Source organism: Taudactylus pleione, unplaced genomic scaffold (genome assembly GCF_031769625.1).
Source record: "Taudactylus pleione unplaced genomic scaffold, aTauple2 ptg000604l, whole genome shotgun sequence".
Lineage (NCBI taxonomy): Eukaryota > Metazoa > Chordata > Amphibia > Anura > Myobatrachidae > Taudactylus > Taudactylus pleione.
Genome location: NW_028285006.1, coordinates 1,649,712 through 1,677,022, shown reverse-complemented (window position 1 = coordinate 1,677,022; position 27,311 = coordinate 1,649,712). Strand labels below are relative to the sequence as shown.

Sequence of the window (27,311 nt, the reverse complement as noted above, 5' to 3'; positions counted from 1 at the left end):
CTCCTTATCAGACATATCTGCCGCCCCCGCCTCCGGTCTACCCCCAGAGACCGGTGGTAAAAGACTGCTCAATACGCAGATCACGTAAATCCGCTCTTACCTGTCCCCGTAAGCCTGGCAGCAGTCCAGGGATGTCCGCAGAGTCTGGCTAGCACAGACTCTGGGGTCCCACCGAGATCACCAGATCTGTACTGGCGTCGCGGCGCCGGCGGGGTGACGAAGCAGCAGCGCGGACGTCCAATGGACAGTCCGCCGCTGCTTGCTCTGAAGAGTGAAAATAATAAAATCTAACGACTCATAAAAATTAAATCAGCTTGGAGGCTGCTAATCAGACCCCCTGCGCAAAATGGTGACCCGACTCCGGCTGGGCACCAACTAGAACTGAGGTGCCTGTGGCTCGCGGGCAGGGTTAGGAGGAGGATGGACCCAGTGGATCCTGGGAGCTAAAGCTTTTAACTGCGTGGTACCCAGGATCCAGATCCAGCTATACCCCAAGGTCTCCCTGTGGAGCCTATGGACCCTGAAGAAGAAATAATACATATAATTTGCCAGGCCCTCAAGCTATTGTACTGTGAGAGGATTACCACTCCTCAGTTGGGAAGGGAAGGCAAATAATGAACCTGAACTGAACTGTGGATCTGTACAAGCAGTCTTTACTAGCAATACCTTGGGAAATGGATACAACAAGAGTATTGTTATACCTTAATCCACAACATTTACATTAGACAAATAAAAAGTAAAGATTAAATGAAAAAGGGATACAGTCCCTTTAAGGCTAATCACAGCTAGCACAGGATAGGTTTTGTCTTGTTTTTGATCCAAACCAAACAGAAATTGGCTGAAAATATTGCCTTTTAAGCAAAGTAAACAAATTAACTCCTTCGGTACACACAGCAGAGCAGCTGGAGACACCATAACAGATTCCTTTGTTTTGTTGCAAATATTCCATTTCAGTAATTACTTGTAAAAAAAAAAGAATATCAGAGCAGCACACGGTACTGTGGTTAATAATGTCCTCCTGTTATAAGGGTTATTTTACTCTTTGTATGACCATTTATAAATGACTTCTTAGCTGAAGCCTGCAGGTGTCCCAGGCTTTGTAAAGTCTCCAGACACACCCTGTACTGATTAAAGAATTACTTCACCACTCAAAGAAAATGCAGACTGGTTTATAAAGATCACTGAAAGAAAATAAGTTGTTACCTCAATTTTTCTCATTACTAGCAGTCCATCAATGACTTTACCTGAAGAAAGAAAAATGAACACAATCAAGACTCAATATAAACATAATCTTATTCAGCGAGCAAAGCTGGTCATCCACTGGCTACTTCGGTCACTTGGCCATCGGGAGGCCATATCTTGGGCAACACACAGCTGTGTATGATCAAGATGTTCAGCGCTTGGGCCTTAATGGAACTTGCAGTGTGATGGGGCCTTTCACGTCTTCTATTTTACTGAGCCACATAGACTGCAGGTGAGTTATCAATGTTTAAATAAATAGTTTTCCTCTAGACCAAGGGCGAGGCACCTTTTCTCTTCCGAGGGCCATTTTGATATATATAAAACATTATTTGCGGGCCTAGTGCAGACCACGTCCCCTCCATGTGATGTCACACTGGGCAGGGCCACAATCGCCGGTGATTACAGTAATGCCCAGAGCACCCTGAGGATGCTCCGGGAGCTGTAAGTGCAGCGGTGTGACCTTCTGAAGCATCCTAAGGACGCAGCAGGCGCCACTGCTGCATAGATTCTGACTGCAGGGTGCTATTCTAGGCATACTGCTAGTCAGATGAGGCCAGCAGAAAAAACTCAGAGGGCCAGACCAAATGGTTCCGCGGACCTTATACGGCCCCCAGGCCTGAGGTTCCCCATCCCTGCTCTAGACCCTCACTAAACTTTCTCCATTTAATGCAAGTATCCTGATCACAGCATCAATGTCACAATAGACAGAAATGAAGCGTGTTTGTCAGCTTCTCCACACAGTTTAGTGATGGGACTACAACAGATGCATTGTAGTTTGTAACGCTTTAGTTACAGTAAGAGGCTTTGTTATCAGATGTTGGAATTTGTTTGTGTTGTCGGAGCTATTGTGTAATCCAGTACTCACCAAACACCACATGCTTTCCATCCAGCCAATCACACTTGGAGCAAGTGATAAAAAACTGGCAACCATTCGTTCCAGGTCCACTGTTGGCCTGCAGAGGAATACAGAGGGCATGTTTACATAAGCATACAATGCAGAGCCATTAGCAAACAAGACCGCAACAGAACTGAGGTTATAGGATTATATGGTAGCATGCCATGTCAGGCCTGAATTCCTATAGGCCAGCAAAATGCTTGCAGCAGTGCAGTGGGAAATATTCAGCTGTATGCATGAGATCAGCATTAGCTCAGTGTATATAACGGGTATCTGAAGACAGCAGTTGATTGCTTTCAATCTACCCAACATTTGGTCTGGGAGTAGAAAGAGAACCGCCTGCTGTGAGTCTAAATAATGTTCTTTGTGTTGCCTTAACCACTGTCTGAAAATATTTAACATAAGGCAGGGATAAAGCAATTAGATCTTTCATCCAGACCACATGAATAGAATTCAAATTTTAACGAAAATATTTTTTTTGTCATTCTAAAAACTTTAGATGTAAGACTTCAGTAATATAAAATACATTCTAACTAAATGTTTACACATTTTATAATGAAAATGGTAGTATATACTGTATTGTGACGAAGCAGTCATCCTATTTAGTTTCCTTTGACAGTAAAGAAAGGCATGGCAAAGCTAACGATAACTGTTTCCCTCACACAATCATTAATAGATTAGAGTGTTTGTTTATAAAATATTGTACGTTACATGCCTTATTTTTTTTGCCCCCCTCCCCCCCGAGAATTTTTAAATAAATGTGTAATAAAAACATCAAATTTGTTTATGATCACCTGAGTAAACTTATCTTCAAAACTGTGCTTAAAATTCTCTTCTCTTTATGGGCCCTATGTATCAAGCTTTTTTCATAAAATTATGCAGAAACTGCAGTTTCTGCATAATTTTATGAATTGTTGCTATGTACTAATGGCACAATGCAGGAGATTTCACAGAAATTCCGACAGAGTGCTAATTAGTACTGCAGATCACAGTCCTCATTATTATCAATAATATACTATCTCAGCCCTATGTACCAAACGCCACAAAAATTAAGCTTTTTGGAGTTTTCATTAAAACCGTGTAAACATTTAGTTAGAATGTATTTTAAATTACTTCAGATGGTGTAAACTGCTTTAAGCCTATGAAGGTTTGCAAGCAGGAGAGAGATCTTTTGATCATACTCCCGCAACGGTAGCTGACGCTGTACACGCAGGCGCAGTGTCACCTTCCCCAGGTGAAGTCTTTCACAAACGTGAAAGACTTCCACAATATGCCGGGGATGTAACTCGAAGGGACAGTGGTTACCGCAACTGCTGTTCCTGCGAGTTCCCCTTTGTACATAGCGGCTACTTTAATTGAAAATGAAAAAATCACCCGCAACATAGATACATAATAATCGTGGCAGTTCTGCGATTATTAGTACATAGGCCCCTATGTCTCTATATGTTAAGCTGGGTACACACTAGACTAGAGCGATATCGGGCTATTTTGCCATTTCATAACGACAAATCGCCTACATCTCTCAGCGTGTACGCTCAAAGTGCGTGCTTCTGAGGTCGCATGCGACACCATCAGGTTTGATGTGCTGCTCATCAAACCTGACGACATCGCTAGCGACATATGGTAAATTAATGAAGGACAGAACAGTGAACGTTCCGTCATTCATTAACTTGTTCAAGTGTGGACGGGCAATCTCTGTGCAAGGGCATTCGTTCTGATGTCTGAATGAATTCCCGTCGTCTCAGTGTGTACCCAGCTTTAATAAAACACCATATACAATGTAAGCTCTTCCAGGGAATGAACGCTGATTTTGTTTTTTCGTTGCAGCTGAATTTCCCTTGTGTTGCATAAATTTGTGGTACTTTTGTTATGTAACGTACACATACAGTACATGCATTCAGTTTGTTTACAGCATGTCTCTTTCATCCAAAGCTATGCTAAACAATTTTCTCACTACAGATACAAACATCAACAGAAGCTTCAGCATTCACTCACATAAACATTTACAAATTTGTTCATAACATTTACATAATGCACGTACAAACAGTACCAAGTCATTTAAATGCAATCTGTATTTAATGCAAAGTAAGCATTTGCAGAAGTATAGTTATCAGTGAATAGTATGTCATTTATAAACTTGCACTGTTGCCCAATGTCAGTAGCACGTAAATGTAGTACATACCAAGGACAGCAATCCAGGTGCAGAGTGTTTTAGTTTAAAGTTCTCATCTGCAAACGGTCCCCTGTAAATACTTGCAACTCCTGTGCCATCGCCCTGCAGTGAGATCATTATATTACTAAAATGCACAGCAAATGTTTTACAAGATAAGTATTATTTAGCAAAGTATACAGCATTTAAGAGTAGTGGTTGACATTACTACCTAAGAGCACTGAGGTCACAAGTTAAATTCCCAGCCAAGGCCCTATCTGTGTAAAGTTTGTATGTTCTCCTCATGTTTGCCTGGGTTTTCTCCCACATATATAAAAAACACACTGGTAGGTTAACTGGCTTCAGACAAAAGAAAAAAAAAAAACCCTAGTGTGTGTTTATGCCCATGTGGTAAGGACTATAGATTGTAAGCTCCACTGAGACAGGGACTCAAGTGAATGGCTGAATACACTCTGCTATAAAAATGTTAATAAATAAATCCAAATAACATAAATAAACAACAGCTTGCATACTCAGGTGCGCTGCATTCAAATTTCTATTTCATTTAACATTTCTTAAGGTGCGTACAGACGGTACGATTAAAATGGACGATATGAACGACAACGATATCGATCATATCGTTATCGTTCATATTGTGCATTTTTCGGTGGCCAACGACCTGCGTTGCGCGGGCACGCATGGATGTAAACTATATCGTCCATCACCCGTGCATGCAGGCCAACCTGGTCGATATCGTTGATTGCGGGTCGTTATAGTCGTTGGTGAGTTGGAGGAGTGCTGGATGATCGATATCGATCATCCAGCACACCCGGGAGATTGAACAACGATATCGTTGTCGATCGTCCCCGGGTGTACGCACCATTAAGCAGACAGCATGTACTCAAATGAAAGTTCATCTGATACAGAAACACAATCAGTGATATTACTGAAGCACTTTGTGCAGGCAGCCATTTTGTGGTCAGAGGCAAGATTTCTAAGAATGTGGCCTTCCAATCTTGTGCATCAGTGATATCACTAACTAGCAACTTGTGAATTGATGACTTCCTTTGTGAAACTTGGTGATGTCATTGGTTCCTAATGAATTGATTGGCTGTAACCTTCTTTGGGAAAAACAGAGATGGGCAGAGATTGAGGTGACCCGGAATATGCACGTGCGCACACATATATAATTAAAATATATACCAGCTGAAGTACCTGGCATTGCCCAGGTTTAAACCTTGAAATTACCAGTTTGGTATGATTAGGTTAATCATACACCTGACTATAATCCTACAAAATACCTGACTTGTGCAAGTGTACCTAGAAGAATTTATGCTGTTTTGAAGTCAAAGGGTGGTCACAGCAAATATTGATTTGATATAGATTTATCTTCTGTTCATTCACTTTGCATTTTGTTAATTGATAAAAAATAGGATTTTTGGTCAACTTACCGTTGAATCCTTTTCTCTTAAGCAGGCTGGGGAACACTGGACAATGGGATTGTAGGTTGGGGCTGGAGCTGGCACTTAAATTGAACTGTAGCTTTAAAACCTAATATCCTCCCCCCTGCAATCCCACAATTCCAGTACTTCCTTAAAAGAGTCCAGAGAGGAGTATCAGGAACCCCGTGAAACTGTTAGAGCATCCAAACAAACCAGTAGGGAAAAGACCAGTCAAGACCCAAACACCTTGCACGACTGAGCGTGAGGGAGGGATCGCAGTGTTCCCCAGCTTTCTTAAGAGAAAAGGATTCAACGGTAAATTGACCAAATATCCTATTTTCTCCTGCAGCAAGGCTGGGGAACATTGGACAATGGGATGTACCAAAGCCGCCCCCAGGGGAGGGAATGCTCAGGCTGCCTGACTGGAGAACTGTACGTCCATAGTGGGTGCCACTGGAGGCAAAAAATCTGTAACGTAAAAATTAGTCAACATGCGGACAGGGGACCAGATAGCTGCACGATGTGCTGCTTAAGTCCCGCAGTACATTGCATATAAGATTGCAACTGCGCTAGCAGAAGGCGCCGACACACGGTCTGGTGGTGGTCACCCCGCACCAGATTATTCTAGTGTAATGACCGAGCGGATCCAACGTGCAAGGATCTGCTGAATAGCTGGGCAACTATGTTCCCACTCGCAGAGAACAGTGCGGCGTACCAAAGATGACAAGTCCAAGGAAAACTGCAGAGCTAAGCCCAAATAGCAGAGCCAGATCATCCCAGTTCCGGGAAGTCGCCGAAGGAGGAAGAACCGAAAAGCCAATATCCTGTGCAAGTACAAGGCCGAAGCAAGTGTCGGCTGGAACATAAAACCTGTACGGAGCAAGCGTACAATCGTCATGGAAGATAAGAAAAGGCGGCTTGCCAAGCCCAGACACAGAACTATGCAGAGGGAATGCAATAGCCCTAAGGAAGACCAGCTTCCAAGCCACAAAATAAAGATCCATTGAATGCAACTACGCCAATGGAGCCTGGGTGACAGCTAATAAGACTAGATTAAGATCCCACGGCTCCACCTGCAGATGAAACGGTGGCTAAATATGCAGTACACCTTATAAAAATGGTTTGGACCCTCGGAAGTAGAGCCAAACGCTGCTGGAAAGAAAAAGGGCCAAAGCCTGTATCGTCACAAATCGAAATAGTCAACTGGCCTCCAAACCCTCCAGATGGAAGGCCAAGAAATGTGAGAGACGAAAACACGTTAACAGTTACACCACCAGAGGTAGAGTTTCCAAGCCTGGAGAAAAGCGCGAGATTGAAACTGAGTCCGTGCTCGCAGTCTAGTACTGACCACGAGAGAGCAAAACCTGCAGCTTTCTCACTCTCAGAAGGCCAGTTGCGAGAACCAACCAAGGAAGTGCCCTTGTAGAAACGGGTTAGTAGCAGCAGGTCTGGACTAAGTGGAATACGCTACCCCGGACCTATCGAACTTGGGAGAACGTCCGCGTACATGACTAGCGTAGCCAGCCTGGAGCCACAAGGATTCCCTCACACGAGGCTCTGACTGAACCGTTGACAAAGGTTGGTTGGGTCCATCAACTGTCCACCACAGGAAAAACACAGCTGGAGAGAAGTGTCGGAGGCCACCCACATAACTGAACGTGAAGACGTGGAAGCAAGGGAGACCTTGCAAAAGTCATACTTTCGGGATACAGCACTGATCCGAAAGTACTTGAAACAAGCGACCTAGGAAAGTCTGTAACTATTAAGCCGAAGCATCATTCACAAACATCCTCCGAAGAGGGCCGAATTGTGATAACGTCTGTGCGCAATACGCACAGCATTATCGACCATATTGTGTTGCAAAGACACAGAGTCGGGGTGCCACCGAACGGTAGGGCACAGAATAGACAGGAAACAGAGTTGATTGCACATGATGAAGGACGGCCCACCCGAAGCGGAACCTAAAGATACACATTCCAGACAGCTAGAGAGGATTTGTTGGCCTCAGTGTTGTGGTGTCCCGTCGGAGAGAGTTCATGCGAACTGAACCATCCACCCCCTGGTGCTCAAGGCACGAAAAGACAAGATCGTCCGGAACGAGTTAGTCAGTATTCGATCGAGAAAAAAGTTAGAACCCCAGTTTGCAGTCCTGCGGCGGAACTGAACTAATAACACAGCCCAATGTCACCGCATTCGCCGCTTTATGGGGAAAAGCGATGATAAAAACCAAACAACGCCAAGGCGGTAGACCTCCAAGGTCCCCCCCCCTGGTGGACGCAGCACCGCAGATGCCTGCGCATCACCAGGCCCTATACACACAGAAGGCCCCCGAGGGCAACTGCCCGGTACTCTGTGCATGAGCGCCAACATAGCAAACATTAAAGCAAAATCCCAGCATCTAAACTCCACAGTTAGGGCTGTAGCATGTTGGGCCACAATGCTAGCCATTACACAGTCTGCACTTCACCTGCTTTACAGGTGTGCTTACCTGTAAAGCAGGCAGCTGTAATTTGTGACTGAGCCTGCGCAGACAAAGGTAGCTAACACAGAAGCAGTTAACACATAGGCAGGTAATTAAAGTACAAATGTAGAGTACTTAGCCTTCCAGGAGCTGCAGGGTAAAAGATTGAAGCCTACCTGTTTCATACTGGAGAAACCAGCATGCCCTGCCGAGGGATGATGCTCCGTGCACCTGCTGATGGCAGAGGCGGCATTCTGTGCAGCTGCAGCAGGGGAAGCTCCGCCTCCATGCACCGCAGACTGGGAGTACTACCCATGGGTAGGGTAAACTCCGATCCAGCCCTGTTAATGGGCAGCCTGTTCGTGCGCGCACCCCCTCTTGTATGTGAGGGGAGCGCCACAACAGGCCCGTTTTCAAGATGGCGGCCGCCATCCGGGACGGTACCCTCCACCGTCACCCTCTAAAAGGGTGATTGCGTGCACCAGTCCCCGGGTCCAGGCGGTCTCACCGGAGACCAGAGTGCTGTGGGGGGATCACAGCAATGCGCAACCCCCCTCAGACTGTGCGCTGCTACAAGCACAGGTACCTAACGAAAAAAAGAAAAAAGAAATATTACAAATAAAAACTGAGCTACAACAAAGGACTGCATTGCAGCCCTCTAAAAGGTGCCCTACTCCGTGAAGCACTTAAAGAACACTGGAATTGTGGGATTGCAAGGGGGAGGATCTTAAAGCTACAGTTTAATTTAAGTGCTAGCTCAAACCCCAACCTACAATCCCATTGTCCAGTGTTCCCCAGCCTTGCTGCAAGAGAAATAAACTATTAACACTTCTATTTTTGAAAACATGCCTAAACCTTTTGCACAGTACTGTATACACACCAGTGGCGTAACTAGGGCAGGGCGAGCGGGGTTCGTGCCCTGGGCGCCGTTGGACCGGCGGCGCGCCGCCGGCCACGGTACCGGCCCGCCCGCCCTAGATAGCCAGTGTAGCGCCGACCGCAATGAGTGCGGTCAGCGCTACACATTTGCACAGGACCGGCGCTAGGCTTCCAGCGCCGGTCCTGTGCTGCACGCCTAAGCCCCTTCCCTCCCCCTGAGCGATTGCCCAATAGCGCCAGGAGGCGGGCTCAGGCTGTGCATAACACACGCATCGCCGCCAGCGCTGGCGGCGATGCGTGTGTTAAACAGCAGCCAATGAGAGTCAGATAGACTCTCATTGACTGCTGCACCACCCACTGCAAGAGCCGGACTTCCGTCCGGCTCCTGCAGTGGGTAATGGGACTGACGTCATGACGTCAGTCCCATAATGCTGAGCGCGCCAGCCCGGGCGGACTGGAGGGCGGGAGCGGCATCGGCATCGCGGACAGGAGCAGCGTGGAATCAGGTAAGTATATTTTTATATATATTTATTTTTAAACCTATCTGCACAACGGGGGAGGGGTTGGCTACTACTGGGGGGGACATCTACTGGGGGGGGACATTGGGAGGACCTCTACTGGGGGGGGGCTACTCTACTGGGGACTACTACTTGGGGACTACCACTGGGGGCATTCTAAAAGGGGCCTAGTATTACTAGAGGCACTGCACTCGGGGGACCACTAATGGGGGCAATAATAGGAAGGGCCACTACAGGGACCACTGGATAGGGGGGGGGGTCACTACTGGGAGCCTGCATCAGGGGGACCACTACTGGGGGAACTGCATGGGAGGGGAGGACACTACTGCTGGGGGCACTATATAAGGGGCACTGCGGGGACCACTACAGGGGGCACTAGATAGGGGGGATCACTACAGGGTGCCTGCATAAGGGGACCACTACTGGGAAAACTGCATGGGGGGGGACTACTGTTGGGGGCACTATATAAAAGGGCACTGCATAAGGGGATACCGCTACTGGGCGCACTGCATTGTGGGGACTGCTACTGGGGGCACTGCATAAGGGGGAACACTACGTGGGGCACTGCATTTGGGGGGCCACTACTGGGGGTACAGAGTAAGGGGAACTAATTGGGGGCTGTATAAGAGGGACCACTACTGGGGATACTGTATAAGGGGCACTACTATGGGCCTGCATGAGAGGGACCACAACTGCATACTGGGGGTACTACTGGGGTTAAGGTGCATATGGATAGTAATGTTCAGTTTGAAAATAAAGGGGTGTGTCATGTTGACACGCCCCATTTGTAAGTGACCACGCCCATTTTTTGCCGCGCGCACATGGGGGGGGGGTGGTTGCCTTTTCAAATTTGCCCTGGGCTCCAAATACCCTAGTTACGCCACTGATACACACATACATACACACAGGGCCGGTGCTACCATTAGGCAGCAGCCTAGGGGCACCGCTGAGTCCACCCAAAACAAAATGTTTTGCATAATTCATGGCTGTGTGGCATACTATGAATTTGTGGCAGTGTTTTGAGTTACATTATGATTTTGGTTCTCTGTTGTGTGGCATATTCTATATAGTATATTATGAATTTGGGACACTGCTGTGTGGCATATTATAAACTGGGGAGACTGATGCATGGCATATTATGAATTGGAGGGAGCAGGGGCGGTTGGTGAAATCTTGCCTAGGGCGCCCAGAAACCTTGCACCGGCCCTGCATACACAAATACATATATCACACATGTGTATCAACTTATTAGTCCTTGATAAAGAATTAACCACCACCTAACATGCAAACAAGTGAACAAAAACAAAAAATATCTCCCATCGCTCCCAGACTGATTTGATTGCAAATGACTTCTGATCTGTGACAAAGTGAACCTGGCAAGTGACATGTCTACCGTAGGAATTGCATTGTGTCCTAGTCAGCCTTATGTATAATCTACAGTGTTACCAGTTTAAAAACAGTAGTGTTGTCATGGAAACTTACATTGACAAAATCCCCTCCTTGGATCATGAAATCTTTTATTACCCTGCAGAGAAGAATACACTTTGAATGTAGAAAGTGAATTGTACAATAAAATGGCAATGAGTTATACAGGTTAAAATTCAATCACATCACAGGTATGAAGCAAATAGCAACAGGGAGCCATATCAACAGCACTATATATGTGTAATTCTAATCACGAAGAAAACTTCCAATGCACAACCTACACACTCGGTATGTATAGTGTTAAACAGTGTAGTAATTACAGTGTGTCTCTTGTAACAACTAGAGTACCAGAACTGATTATATAATTATAATATATACATTTATTGAAAGTAGGTGATATGTAATCACGGCAAGTATGTATATATATATATATATATATATATATAAAATACCGGTATACAACATGTAGGTAGTATGGCAAAGATAAAGAAAATAAATAAAATGAAACAATACTTCCAGCTTAAAATCCAAAGTATTCATCCACAGAAAGCTGGGTACACACGTAAAGATTTTCTGTCCACCCATCCAACTAGTTGATTGGTTGGAATGAAAATCTGGTAACGTATGGGAGTAAATGATGATCAGAAAGTGCTCCTAAATGCCAGTAACAGATGAAAATGGTCGTTCAGACTAGTTTGTTAAATGTTTGATCTAAACAATTTGTTCAAACAACAGTTTCTGTCCATTTTCCGGCTTTTGGGAGCAAATTGCTGATTGTCATTTGCTTTCATACCTTACCAGATTTTCATTCCAACCAATCAACTAGTTGGATGGTTGGACAGAAAATCTTTACGTGTGTACCCAGCCTAAGATCACCTAAGCTTGCCTTTCATGTGTTGTTTGCCGGCAAACCATATACACAATCCAAGACGGTGGTTTCTTAAGGTAAACCTTTTAGGTGTTATCCTATTGCGAAGAGAGTGAAGTAACACACCACCTGAAACATCAAGCTTAGGTGATTTTACCGTGGATGAATACTTTGGATTTTAATCTGGAAGTATTGTGACTTTGAGCAGGATTAGAGGTCCTATTGAAGCACATTTTCTACAGAGAGGATTTATATCATCAAGGATACCATTACTGCATTGCATAGTCTCTTGAATATATATATATATATATATATATATATATTTATATATATTTTGGGGGGGATTTTTACATTTTTTTATTTCATTATTATGTATTTTTCATTTTATTTATTTTCTTTATCTTTCCTATACTATCTACATGTTGTATACCGGTATTAGGTTTAATATATACATAATTGTGGTGATTACATATCACCTACCTTGTACTTTTATTCTCAATAAATGAAAATTTTTTAAGGCTATAATCAGTTCTGGTACTCTAGTTATTACAAGAGACAGACTATAATTACAACATTGTTTAATACTATACATACCGAGTGTGAAGGTTGTGCAGTGGGAGTTTTCTTTGTGATTAGAATCTGATATCTTATTAGGGTGGTAGGATTCCCTATCCACTCCCAAGAACAGCTGTACCTCCATACAACCTTAGGTACCTACTAGGGGAGCGCAGTCCACTGTCCCTTCATTCTATAAGCGTAATTCTGCCTGAGATTCTCTAGGTCACAGAGCCACAAATAGACATTTTAGTGCTCTTGGTGAGACAGAAGACCCCCCCCTTCCTCTATCTCATACCTGGGTGGCACAATGTGTATTACCAGGACAGCCCTACTATCATAAATGGGATGTAGTCAGCATCCCTGCGTGCGGGTTGCCAATGGGCAAAAGACCGGCGCCAAAATCGCTACAGCGTTGGGATCCATACAACAGAATCCCGACCACCGGCATCCTGAAGGTATCGGGCGTTAGAGGGAAAGTTAGGGTGCGGGGAGGGAGAGGTTAAGTTTAGGCACTAGGGGGGAGGGTTAGGTTTAGGGTGCGGGAGGTTAGGTTTAGGCACTAGGGGGGAGGGTTAGGGATAAGGTTAAGTCTTACCTTTCCTTATGGGTGTTGGGATTCTGACTGTCAGAATGCCACTGTTGGTATTCTGACCAGGGGCATCCTGACCGCCAGGATCTCATACCCAACCCTTTATAAACATTATAGATTCTAATCAAGCTAATGAAAAAAATTAATCCATTAATTTAATTATTTTTTGCTAGAACATTTTCAATTCATCATTGTACCATTGTCAGAGTCCATCTCTAACATTTAGCTCTAGGATTGCTAGAATTTCCAAGCAGACAATGCCGTACTACTGATAATAACTGCAAAAATGTACGTGAGCCATTACCGAACATTCATGTCTTGCTGACAAGAGGATGTCTGTGATAAAACGATTATAAAGGATGCCCATAAATGCAGTTGGAAGGCGATTCATATATAATATTTGAGGAGGAAGATACAACAGGTTTATCCTGTAACCCACAGAGAGGAAGTCTCTCAGGCATAGGTGGATGCCTGAAAAAAAGCATCATGATAAAGAAGTAGGTGGGCTACCATCATAGGATAACCTTGAAGGATCTTGAAAAGAGTAACCTCCTGGGTCACCAAAGTGTGTCTGTCAGAAACATGCAAAACCTCTCTTGGCCTTGATCAGATCTTTGACACCCTGGGCGTCCGAAGAATTGTCCTCCGTCACAAATGAAATATCCATGTCCGAGTCCACCAAAGGATCATCTTCCACATCCTTTGATCATCTTCAGGTTGAAGATAATCAAAGGATCATGTTCTACATGAGGGAAAGCCTCCGAATTGAAACCCTCCCAGGACTGAAGGATGCCCGGAGGTCACCTCTGCATGTAGGGTGCGTCCCGTGCACCCCTGGATTGCAGGATCCAACAGCTTGTCTAAGGAGGAAAAGCAAACCAAATCTTGGACCTAGTGAGCAAGCCCTCTGGGCCCAAGGCAGTTCCATGGAGAGGGAAGTTGCAGGGACAGGCAAATCACAATCCCCTGAACCCATCACTAAAGAAGAGCCCCCTCCGAAGCACGTGTTAAAAGTGCCGGTAACAGCCAAGTTCTGTTATCTACTGGCGACAAGCTCTTGTGACAATTCAGACAACGCCTCAGCCAAATCCGCCACATAACATGTCCATGGTGGAGAAATACTTGCACGTGTCGCATCGATCTGGGCCTCCGCTTCACACGAGGTGCAGGCGGCCACCTTAGTCAGACCGTGCATAAGGGAATTTTGATTTACATTTTGCGTAAGCTAATATTTTTTGTACAGCAACGTACTTTTCCTGGGATTGCCCTATAGAGTTATCCTTTACAGACATAATGGCGAATACCCTCAACACAGACCCCACACATGTGCACCATGTGCCTAGGCACAGCAAGAAACGAAACCCCCAGCCCCCCTGGAATATAGAGGGGGAAGAGGAGGAGGATATAAGCCTGGTCCAGAGTGTGGTGGAATCTCCGTGACTGCTGCTGTTCTGCTGTGGCTGATAGTGCTCCCTCACCGGAATGGGTCTGCAGCAGGAAGTGCTCACAGGCTGTCTGCATGCAGCTGCGCACTGAGGAGGAGGGGAGAGACAGAGACGATCCACCTCCACGCCATACGCTGCCATCCAATGGAAGACAGGTGCTTCCAATGGGCGCTTACTGTACAGTGAGGGGTGCTCTGGAGCAGCCATCGCTAGGTCCGACCCCTGCAGCCAACACCACGGTAAGTAATGACCGCCCTGGGACTGACTGCCGACCCAACCATAGAAGAGCAACTGTAGCTTACTGCATGATAGTGGAGGGTGAGAACCAAGAAGGTAGGGGGCCCCGCTTGTGGGACAATCTAGGGGACTAACATAACAAATATTACCAGAAATTCTCTTCTATCGCTCACTAGGGTCAGATCTAGGGATAGATTTACTTCGGTTTCTATTGGAGGTGCAGCCCATGGCAACCAAACAGATTCTAAGGTTATATTTACTAAAGTGCAGGTTTATAGAAGTGGAGATGTTGCTCATAGCAACCAGAGTCTACTTCTTAATCTAGCACCTTCTAGTAGATAATAACTAGAATCTGATTGGTTGCTATGGGCAACATCGATACTTCTATAAACCCACACTTTATTAAATATACCCCTGGCTATCCATTTCTAAAATGTACTACAGAAACAATAGCTGTGATCTTATTGGTTGCTATGTGAAACATCACCACATTTTCTTTTTAGAGTTGCAATAAATTTACTATTTACTATCATTAAACATCCAAACGATGGTACACCTTCCCTCCTCATACTTTATCATGTCATCTAAGCATGACACATGCATGGTTCCCCAAACTGCCCTGTCTACCCCTCACTCCACCACATCCTTTTATAACTTTTGGCCCTCAAAAGTTTCCCTACACTAATTCCACTGACTAAATTTCTCTTTTTAAATTAAAATGCACCCATTTCACACACACACAGCAAATCAGCGAATCTGTGCGTTCGTGGAAGTCAGATGTACTGCCTTAGGCCTATGCAAGTATCCGTCTTCATGCAGTTCACACAGTACATTGTTTTTCATCTGCAGCCGTCATCAGTGGTATTGGCACTTAAACCCACTCCATGCTGGGCGCAAAAGATCTGCCTGAAACAGGAGTCCCATCTCAGTCCACAAGCCTTAAGCAAGTACGGACTGAGAGAAGAGGCTAATTGCAAACAACACAGTGCGCTGTCATATCCACCATCAAGGAACGTATGCATGAGGCAATGCATGCACAGTCTGTGATTGCTTTTTTTTCTGCGAATATGCAATATATCATAGGGCGCTTCTGCATTTGGACTTGCCTCTGACAAAGAATAAAATGACCCTTTGTGTGCTGAATAAAAGTTTTCATTTATTTCAGTATTCACCAGTGACAGAACTAAGGCACAAAGTGGTTTCTGGGGAAAGAGTGCATTCATCTAAAGTTTCTTTGAATCAGCCAAATGGCTGATTCCAGTGTATAAGCGTTACATGCACTTAGGAAAAAGACCACTAAACTAACTGCAGATAAAGAGTGAGCTCTGCCCAGTGGTATACAACCAGGGTCGCTAACATCCTGTAATAAAATGTTATGACCTGTACTTTTCAGTAAAATGCAGTTACTGGAGCTGCCTCTATGACACCAGCCCCATACCTGCGTAACATGGCTAAACCTGTCTAAAGTCCTGGTCAGGGCGCCCAAACCACTGACTTCTCACACATTTCTACTCGCTACCTTAGGAGGTAGCGAGCAAAAACGCCAACGTAGCGGCTATTGATATATTATCTAAACGGAGCAACAATTGAATTGCTCTGTCCATCACTGACAGCCCATCTCTGGCACAAACAATTAAATTCTCCCCAGACAGATATTACATTAGTGATATTTGAACATATCATTACACAGCTATGTATGATACTATTTCTTGCAGTAAATGTGCAGACTGCCATTTTAAGCAAACTTTGGTCCAGGTCTGAGCTATGATCAGTGAATGGCTGAATGCGGCTTAAATATCACGTACATGAACAGTCTTTGATCCAGGAGGCTCAGTAATGCAATTCTCAGACTTACAGCAAGTATATCAACTACCTAATCAACAATTTTATATAGTATCTTCAACGATGCCACTACATTTCCTCTTTACCACCAGCCATGTCCTCAGATACCCAACCTGACCCACTAGACTGGAGTCTCTCTCTAAATTTCTCTTGCATAACCCAATACCACCTGAAATATGTTTACTCCAATTTAGTCGATAATCCCTCTAATCTATATAGACAACAGATATATCAGTCTTGGAAGGGAGATTCCCTAACCTTGATTCAGCTGAGGCTCTTTTTGACCATTATGAATCTACTCTAAAAATTCTACAGTCTTCTTATCTTCAAGAAGTACATATTCGCGCTATGTATATCTCACCCGCACAACGTAAGCATATGATCGATACAGAGTCAGGCTCCTGCCCAAAATGTCACTTTTCCCCTGCTAAATTTTTACATTGCTTCTGGGAGTGTGGTAAAATGAAGAATTTCTGGCATAAATTATTATCATACATAAATAATACTTTATTAATCTGCCTTTGCCCGGACCTCCTAGCCTGCCTACTATCTAACTTTTCTAATTGGAATTTAGGAGAACAGAAGAGGAAACTCCTACCTCTTCTAACACTCTTTGTTACTATAGCCAAAAAGTACATAATATTCACTGGGTAACACGCTCTGCCCCTTCTGTCGCTGAAGATCAGCAGAAAATGATGCAATGACTATATTTTGATAGGAGACCCACTATTCTTGATATACAAAAAGGTGCCAAGCTTTCTTACCGGAAGTGGAGACTTTATATAGACAGTTTAGATGATTTGACCCAGGCGAAAATATTAAAACATAGACGATTCACACCTACTTATTGTCACTGATGTGGCATTGTAATACTATTTCCTTTATTATATAGCAGTGTTGGAGTTTCTTGAACTACATGAGGTAAGTTACTCCTGGGCAGGCTCCTCAATGTTTTTGGATTATGTAACTATTTACATGTTATTTGACCTCCACCTGTTCCCTTTCCATTCATAATTCTCCTCCCCCCTCCTATTAACACCATCTTGTTTCTTCCTGTACTATATCTTTCCTACCCACTTTATTCATACCCTTTATTATTAGTCATTGTTCTCCAATTTATTGGATGGGAGTTACTTCATTCCACCAGCAGCTGGTGGACTCTTCTACCCTCACTTCGTTTCTAGAAACTATATAATTTATATGATTAGTAAGCTTGAGATTTATATTACTACTTTATGTTTTTGTTAACGCTAGTCAACTTTACCTGTGTCATTTATACAAGTCAAATTTATCTTTTGCTTAGAATTGTAATATATAGGTTTGACATCCTGTCCAAGATGTTTTGTCTATTGTAAAATTGCAATAAAAATATAAAAAAATTAAATAAAATACCACATACATGAAGCGACACCAAGTATATACAGACGCTACTTGCTATTATATACTATGTTACATTTATGTGTGCTCTATTAAACTGGGCATCCACTAAACAATTTTCTGTCAGAGATCTGTCTGGTTGGAATGAAAACCTGGTAATGTATGGGAGCAAATGACAATCCATTTGCTCACTAACACTGGAAAATAGCCAAAAATGGTTGTTCAGACAAATTGGTTAAAACACATAAATGTAACCAATTTGAACAATTTTTTTGTCCTTTTTTCAGTGTTTAAAACCATATGATTGACTGTCATTTGCTCCCATACATAGGTTTTCATTCCAACCAGCCAGATTGGACAGATATCTGACAGAAAATTGTATAGTGGATGCCCAGTCCATAGGGTCCACAGGGAGACCTTGGGTGTGTAAGTGATGGGAACCAATCCGGGAACCACGCAGTTAAAGCTTTAGCTCCCAGGATGCCCTGGGTCCACTCTCCCTATACCCCGGCCCCAAGCCAGAGGCACCTCAGTTGGTAATAAGCCAGAGGAGGATAAGAGATAAGGAAGACTGGTACACTCAGGAAACACTCTCACAGAAAAGGAGACGGGAAACCGGTGACCAGCAATATCGCCCATATGAAGCCAGGTGTGTTAGGGCGGGTGCCCTGTGGACTTCGAAGAAAGAGAGTTAACAAAGGTAAGTTCTTTCCATATCTCTCATTTTCTTCTTCACGGTCCATAGGCTCCACAGGAAGACCTTGGGGAGGTCCCAAAGCAGTCCTTAATCCGGCGCCCAAAGTAAGCATTCTGAGAGGCAAAGGTATCAAATGCATAGAACCATAGAAAGGTCTGGACAGAAGACCACGTGGCCGCTTTACAAGCTGAATAGCAGAGGCGCCATGGCGAGCAGCCCGCGAGGGACCCACAGACCGAGTAAAATGAGCCTTAACAAGAACACGGAACAGGCAGGCCTGCCTGTGTGTAAGCTTCTGAGATAGTCATACCAAGCCATCTAGCCAATGTTTGCTTATTGGCTGGCCATCCCTTCTTGTGAAATCCATAGAGCACAAACAAGGAGTCTGATTTCCGAAGAGAACTGATACAGGCCACATAAATCATGAGGGCATGGACCACATCCAATGAGGCCTCTCCTGCCGAGAGGTCTGGAGACAGAATGGCGGTACTATAATTTCCTGATTAATATGGAAACTAGAATCCACCTTAGGAAGGAACTCAGGGCGAGTACGAAGCACAGCCCTGGCCTGGTAAAATAACAGAAAAGGAGGACGATAGGAGAGCGCTCCCAATTCTGCCACCCTTCTGGCAGATGCAATGGCGAGAAGAAAAAGCTGTTAACCAGTTTAGATCCACTGACTCAAGTGGTTCAAATGGAACTAATGCCAAATCCCAAGGAGCCACTGGTGGGACAAAGGGAGGATGAATCCGGAGGACACCTTGTAGGAAGGTGTGGAAATCCGGAAGAGGAGCAATTCTACGTTGGAACCACACTGATAGTGCAGAGACATGCAACTTCAACGAAGGCCAGACGAAGACCGAGGTCCAATCCAGCTTGAAGGAATGTTAGAATTCTGGAAAACTGAAACACCTGAGGGTCGTAATCTCTCGTACGACACCACTGGAAATAAGTATGCCACACTCTGTGGTAGATCCTGGCAGAGGCAGGTTTGCGCACTCTAAGCATTGTGTTGATGACCAAGCTAGAGAACCCCTCGGATCTGAGGAGAGATGTCTCAAGAGTCACGCTGTCAAAGACAGGCGATCCAGGTTCGGGTAAAGGCAAGGACCCCGAGACAACAGGTCCGGACGTTGAGGCAGCAGAAACGGAGTGTCAATGGAGAGACTCCGAAGATCTGAGTACCGATGACGCCTGGGCCAAGCTTGGGCCACCAGCAGGACCCCGTCTTGTTTGAACTTCCAAAGTACTCGAGGAAGCAGAGAGACTGGAGGAAATAGGTACACAAACCTGAAGGTAAATCTTACTGACAAAGCATCCCCAGGCTTGCTTCGGCATCTCTTGTTCTGGACTGGTAACTTGTGATTGTGTCGAGAGGCCATAAGGTCTACCTCTGGGAGACCCCATTTGTCCACTAGGAGTTGAAACACCTCTTGGTGAAGAGACCATTCCCCTGGATGCACGTCGTGACGGCTGAGGAAGTTCGCTTCTTAATTGAGAACTCCCGGAATGAACACTGCCGAAATGGCCGGGAGATAAGATTCTGCCAATGTCAGAATGTGTGACACTTCTGTCATTGCTGCCCGACTTTGAGTGCCTCCCTGATGGTTGATGTAAGCCACTGTGGTGGCACTGTCGGACTGAACTTGCACGGGCTTTCCGTGAAGAATGTGTTTTGCCATCATGAGGGCCCTGTACACAGCCCAAAGTTCCAATATGTTGATGGCAGGGATGCCTCCACCGTTGTCCACAGGCCCTGAAAGGAGTGTGGACCGGTCACTGCGCCCCATCCCTGGAAACTGGCGTCCGTTGTTAGGAGTATCCAGTCCGGGATCCAAAAGGGGTTAACCTTGGTTAGATGAGATGTCTGTAGCCACCGAGAGGGACAGACGCACCAACGGAGAGAGTACCATCGTCTGAGCTCTGATCCTGTGGGGTAATCTGCAGGGGCCTGGAATGGAACTGAGCATATTCCACCATTCGAATGTGAACACCATTGATCTCAGAACCTGCATTGCCAAGTGGACTGACACCCAGCGACTGTGGAGACATCTGCGCACACGCAGCTGCAGCGTGGAGATCTTTTCTGGAGTTAGAAAGATTCTCTGCTGGTGAGAGTCCTGGAGGGCTCCCTAACAAACCATCCTCTTTGAGGGAATTAGGGAGGACTTTTTCCAATTGATTAACCACCTGTGTGTTTGTAGACAAGCAACTGTCAGTTGCAGGTGGTAGTGAAGCACTTTTGGAGCACTTGCCAACCAGAGGAAGTCGTCCAGATATGGCAGGAGCTGGATACCCTGACTCCGCAGGTGGGCTGCCATGACAGCCATCATTTTGGTAAATACCCTTGGAGCCGTGGATAGGCCAATGGGCAGCGCCTGAAACTGGAAGTGTTGTTGCAGTATAGCAAACCGCAGATAACGCTGGTGAGAAGGTGCTATGGGAATATGAAGCTATGCATCCTGAATGTCCAGCGATACCATGTAATCCCCAGGTTCCATAGCCAATATGATGGATCGTAATGTTTCCATCCTGAACCTGGGCACCCTGAGGAACTTGTTCAGAGCTTTGAGGTTGAGGATAGGCCGATGAGACCCATTCAGTTTCTGAACCAGAAAGAGAATAGAATAGTAACCAGTCCCTCGTTGAGATAGAGGAACTGGTACAATTACCCCTGCTTGAAGCAAGGACTGTGTGGCTTTCTGGATCTGCAAGGTCTTGGTCTTGTCCGAAGGAGGGCCTGTGCAGAAAAACTGGTGAGGCCTTTGGAGAAATGAGAAGGCATACCCCTGAGAGACAACTTCGCTTACCCAAGCATCCTTGGTGGTTTAACACCAGTACTGGGCGAACTGAAGAAGTCGGCCTCCCACTTGGGGTCCCTCAGAGGGAGGGCCGGCCCGTCAGGCTGCGGGTTTATCTTCCTGCTTGGAAGACGTGCATGTGCATCTTGTCCTCCAGGCCTGTTTCTTAGGCTTCAATGCATATTGGTAGCTGCTCAATCACCTTATTAATTTCACTCAGGTGCATGAAAGGGAGGGGTGAGTCTATAGAAGAAATAGCAAAGGTTATCCCCCAACACTCAGAATGATATCAGCAATAAGACTTGAAAAAAATTCAGAGATCTCAGTTGCATGTTTGCAAAAATATGTTTAAGCCTCCAGGCCACGTCACGGCATCTCTGATACTGGAGGTTCCTACTTCTAAGTCAAAGTCCGGGGTGCGGAACCCTAGAAAGCCAGCGAAGGCCAGCCACCTCAGGGCAGCACACCAGTGAAAGATTATGGTGTTATTAAGTGTTAATAATAATATTAATAAATCAAAAGCTATGTGTTAAAGGGTGATACACAAGTGAAGAGTGTTATTAAAATGCTAAATAAAGTAGCATTAGTAGAAGTGTTAAAGTGCTAAATAGAGTGTTCTAGTGTGTCACCCCAAAGCAGTCCAGCCATACCAACCCAAGGAGCACCGCGCCACAAACTCATCCCTTTTTCTTAGGCTTGGCAGTTTTCTTGGCAGCAGGCTGCCTAGGGAAGGACTGTCCTTTGGCCTTCCCTTGAGGATGAAAGGATCTAAAGGAGGAGCTACGAGCCTTTGCTGGATCAGATGCTGAAGGCAGAAATGCAGATTTTGATTTGGCTAATGTGTCAATAATCTTGTCCAGGTCTGGACCAAACAAAATCTCCCCATTATATGGTAAGGCCTCCAGGCCTTTCTTATAATCGGCATCTGCGTTCCAATAGCATAACCACAGGGAACAGCGAGCAGACACGGCCGCGACCATGGATGTCAGTAGACTAGCATCCAGAGCGGCCTCACCAATATATGTAGCCGAGTCCCTAACCTGGCCGATCAGAGACACCTGATCCTCTGGAACTTCCGAGGAGTCCTCGAGTGTATAGCCTTAGCTACTCAGGAGATAGCCATAGACAGGCAGGCAACAGCTCCTGAAAGAGAGTAAATAGACTTCAGGCAAGTTTCCACCTTGCTATCCGTGGGATCCTTTAAGGAAGAGGTGGAAGGCATAGGTAACGTTGCACTCTTTATTAGTTGTGTAATATGTGAATCCACCGCAGGGGGGGATTCCCACTTTTTATAATGAGCCTCAGGTAATGAGTAACAGGAGGCCAAACGTTTCTGATGTTGATACCTCTTACCAGGCGATTGCCAGACATCCGCCATGTGATCTAACAGCTGATCTGACAGAGGAAATACAGCCAAAGTCACCTTTACCTGTTTACCAGTGCGGGTTTGGATTTAGGGACTGGCTCGTCATCCTCAATAACCTATGCGGACATCTGACCGCACGCACCAAGACAGGAATATTAATTCTTGACTTAGGCTCCGCCTCTTGCCAAGGGGGGTCAGGGTTAGAGGCATCAGCCACCTCTACGTCATCAGAAGACATCTCAGACTCTGATAGCTGTGTGGATTGAGATGACAACATAGGACGCTTAGCTGGTCTAATGGGCTTGGAGTAGAAGAGCCTCGTTAAAGCAGGTTATGTGAAACGTACGTCGGCTCTGTTAGCCGAGTGACTGTCATGTCCAATTAATCTAAAGAATCTGTTTTTTGTAATGATGTATAAAGTATAGATAGGATCACATCCTCTCCCTTATTTGCCGCGGCTATAGTCTGAACTTACTATTAATGAGAGATGTGGTACCCAAATGCATGTTATATTAGAACAGGGAGAACTGTTAATAGCTGCAGCCATAGCGGCACAATATACATGTGATAGGGTAGAGTGACCTGTTAAGTGTCTGTCGAGAATTGATATATAATGAATAAATACTGAGTTTCTGATGTAATGTCATTACAATTACTATAATTAAACACATCGCTATCTCAGTTTATAATTATCAAGAGAATATTCACTGCTCACTTTATCTAAATAAAGTGAAAGGCACATGATTTCTGCTATACTAATTATCTAGTAATATACTAATTATCTAGCAAAAAATATGAGCTGACACAATATTATCTCCATATGATTTAACAAGCATTGTACCCTTATGAGATCGTATGAAGTGCAATTTTGTATACTCAATATGTGGTATTTGATCATCCAAGATCATAGTACAAATCATTATTCTAGCATAATGAGATTATATGAATTGCAACCATATGTATTTTGTATATTAAATAATATGCTATTGCTGCAGATTATTGTATAAATCATTACCCTATATATAGATTTCAAGTACATACATCTTATACCCGATACACTATTAGCAATAATCCACTGAGTAGAGTTGTGTGATATTTATATAGTGGTGAATGTAATGGAGCGTACACACGGTCAGATTTGTCAGACTTGTCAGATTTGTCAGATGAACGACTGAACGATTAAACGATTTGGACGATTTGGACGATTTGACCAAAGTTTTGAACGATTTGAACGATTGAACGATTTTTAACTGCATTAAAATGAATGGAATCGTCCAAGTCTGACTGCAAACCCATCAGATGTCAGATATCGTTATCTGACAAACGGGAACGCGCATCGTTGATCGTCCATCGTTCAGGCATGTCAGATATGAACGATTTTTCATCAGATATGAACGACTGAACGATTTTTAAATCGTTATCGTCCATATCTGAAGGAAAAATCTGATCGTGTGTATGCACCATAAGAGCGGAAACTGTACCAGAGGTAAATGTATCCTTTTTAACCAGGTTACAATTGTATTTGATACAGATAGTGAACTACTGTTTCAATACAATTTGAGATATGCTTAGAGAACATCAGCTAAAAATGTGTGTGATCTTACCAGTATATAGAATTAAATTACAATAAAACCAGACGTCAATATTAGGATAGAGATTTAACTCTTTATTGAAAGACATGAGAACAAGACAATCGACTATATAAAATAATGAATTTTCTTTTATTGTAATCACTACAATTCTTTTCATATTGCACACACTTCTATCGATATTTTGAACCAAATATTTTGCTTTGCTTTTGTATTGTGTATAATATTAAATAATATAATAAAAGTTATATTTTAACATTTGTGCACCATATACAGATTCCTTTCCCCTTTCTTTTCCAATAAACACTCTGTAACATGGTCTGAAGCGCAGTAGAGGTTGCAGCCAGACTCTGTACTGAGTTAGAGAAAACATCCACCCATGGTGGAGGGCCCTGTAGTAATCCCACTGTGGGCATGACACCTGCTGATGTACAGGAGGAGTCTGCATAATCAGTGGTAGTCCCTGTGAGCGAGGGACGGGCTGCTGTAGTATACCCATAGGAGAAGCAACAGCAGGGACCGCCAGGCAGTCTACAATGGAGGTCAGCATCTGAGAGAAAACCATGCAAGGGGCCTCCTGTACTGATGTCAGGGGGTTCGAGGAACCTGACGGGTTATAACACCTCATACATAGCCCATCCTGAACCACATCCTCCTCACTGAAAACTTCAGTACATATTCTGCATGATTGCAACATTAGTACAGGCATGTGCTCATTACCCTTGTCAGACATGTCTGCGGGGTGAATGATGCACAATAGCGCACTGTGTACAAAGCAACCACGAGTATATTATATTATATATAAATACTAACAAGAAGCAATTTACTGGTCCTGTCTTATGCTAATGGAAGCTGCAAGAACCCTTTGCCAATATATGGCACAGTGCAGTATACAACAGTATGTGACAGACTTCAGATATATTGATTTTGTATATATGAGGTCAGGTATGAGCTACCCCAAAAACACCTGTATTAGGGTAGAACAGAGAGAAAAGGTATAGTCATAGGTTGACAGATAGACACAGATAAATAGCGCTAGCACAAGTCACATGCAATGCAGAAGACGCTGCAAAGCGGCACTATACTCAACTGCACAGACGCAGTGTCTGATAGGAAATAGCGCTACATACGTTGACCCTGGGGAGAGGTATGTAGGGGGACCGGACCACCCACTGTCCTGGGAGAACTTTGACAGCACACTTAGAAAATGTCTGCCGAAGAGCTGAGAGGGGGCGTGCCTTGAGGAGGAGAGCGACTCAGGGAAGCCAGACCGCAGTGGAAAGGCGTGCTGAGCTGAAGGGAGGAGTCGCTTAAACAGGGAAGCTGCCTCCCCTGGCCTGTTGTTAACCCCTGGGACGCTGGTTCCCGCACCAAAATGTCCCTGGTGGTCAAGTTGGTTTGCGATGGCCAGAGCCTGCGCCCACACCCGGCACCTCTGGTCTGTCCCCTGCAACCGGAGGTATCGACTGCGATTTTTTTTACGCGCGGGTCACCGCAAATGGAGACCCGCTCTTTCCTGTCATCTGAAGTCCAGGTGCAGTCTGGGCTCTCTCTGGGGGCCCTGGCTAGCGCTGACTCCCGCCGAGATCCCCAGATGAGTACTGGCATCGCGGCGTCGGAGGAGTGGCGGAGCGGCAGCACAGACGTCCCACGGACAGTCTGCTGCTTTGCGCTCTAGTCGCTAAAAGTAGCTAAATAAAATAAAGAAATAAGCTTTAGAGGCTGACTAACAGCCTCCCTGCAAAACGGTGACCCAACTCCGGCTGGGCAGCAACGAAACTGAGGTGCGTCTGGCTTGGGGGTGGGGTATAGGGAGAGTGGACCCAGTGCATTCTGGGAGCTAAAGCTTTAACTGCATGGTGCCCGGATTGGTTCCTATCACCTACACCCCCAAGGTCTCCCTGTGGAGCCAATTTGTGCAAGAACAAAAAACATACAGTCTATGTCTGGAATAATGGAAAAGGGGGTGGGGGGTCCGGTCCCAAAAGTGTTAACACTATTGGCTCCATCCAAAACAGCTGGAGAATGTTCATAAATGAAACAATATGTGCAATGCAATTAAGCCACATGTGACAATGTTGTATACATACCTATGGAAAGTGCTTCCTTTGTACCCAATAGGTACACCATCTTTCCTGCAATACAACACAACATGATACAAATTAGTCAGAATATTTCAGAGCAGGTATTTACCAAATAAATAAGGTAGCAATAAAATGACAAAAACAATATATAAATATCTCCTTGAAGAAGGCCCAAAGCTGAAACGCGTTGGTGACATCCCCACCACATCTTGCTACCTCCCACCATCCCAGCAGAAGGACCTGGTCCGCTCCAGCCACGCATTCTCCTCTTGTGACCGGAGTCACCCTCCTGCGCCAAGACGCGCGCACACCCAGCTACCATAAGCACCGCGACTGTCCTCAGCTGTCTGCCCCCCCCACGTGCCCAGGAGTCACGTCACTAGATTATGACGTCGGAGCCCCGGCAATTAGCTGCATCAGGGAGGAGGAGCTTAAGCGGAGGGGAGGAAACAGGAGGGGTCACCTTCTTCTTCTGCTACGTCCGGACCGCCTCCTCCTGCTGCTAAGTTGCAGCCCGCAGCCGGCCGCAGCGTATGAGTCAGCCAGACTCATTATTAGTAACGATGTTAATGCCACTGCAGGCCGCAGACGCTGCTCTCTGTTAGGATTTAAAAAAAGTGTCAGAAACGTCCCCCGCTGGAGCCGCCACTGCTCCCAGGTGCCTAACGCAACTGGCGGCCCCCATAACAGTAAAATCGTACCGGCCCGCGTGGCAGATGGCACCCTGCCCCCCGGCCCAGCCCGCCTCTGGTAATATCTATTATTCAGTGATATCCAGGTGTTCTACTGCAATTCTATAAATAAATATATTAAGCTCCTGACATCACCAGTTCAGCTCTTGTATATG

At 45.1% G+C, this 27,311-nt stretch overlaps 1 protein-coding gene across 2 annotated transcripts in view; it reads right to left on the bottom strand.

The window, feature by feature from the left end:
- The window catches only part of PPIH (peptidylprolyl isomerase H), a 65,990-nt gene that overhangs the window by 12,797 nt on the left and 25,882 nt on the right, over window positions 1-27,311 (bottom strand). For both annotated transcript variants that reach the window (XM_088453964.1, XM_088453965.1), the window contains exons 4-8: window positions 26,471-26,515; window positions 11,069-11,111; window positions 4,320-4,412; window positions 2,108-2,195; window positions 1,204-1,244 (exon numbers count right to left, since the gene is read on the bottom strand). In XM_088453964.1, coding sequence (XP_088310090.1) covers window positions 1,204-1,244; window positions 2,108-2,195; window positions 4,320-4,412; window positions 11,069-11,111; window positions 26,471-26,515 — 310 coding nt within the window. The remainder of the gene's footprint in view (window positions 1-1,203; window positions 1,245-2,107; window positions 2,196-4,319; window positions 4,413-11,068; window positions 11,112-26,470; window positions 26,516-27,311) is intronic.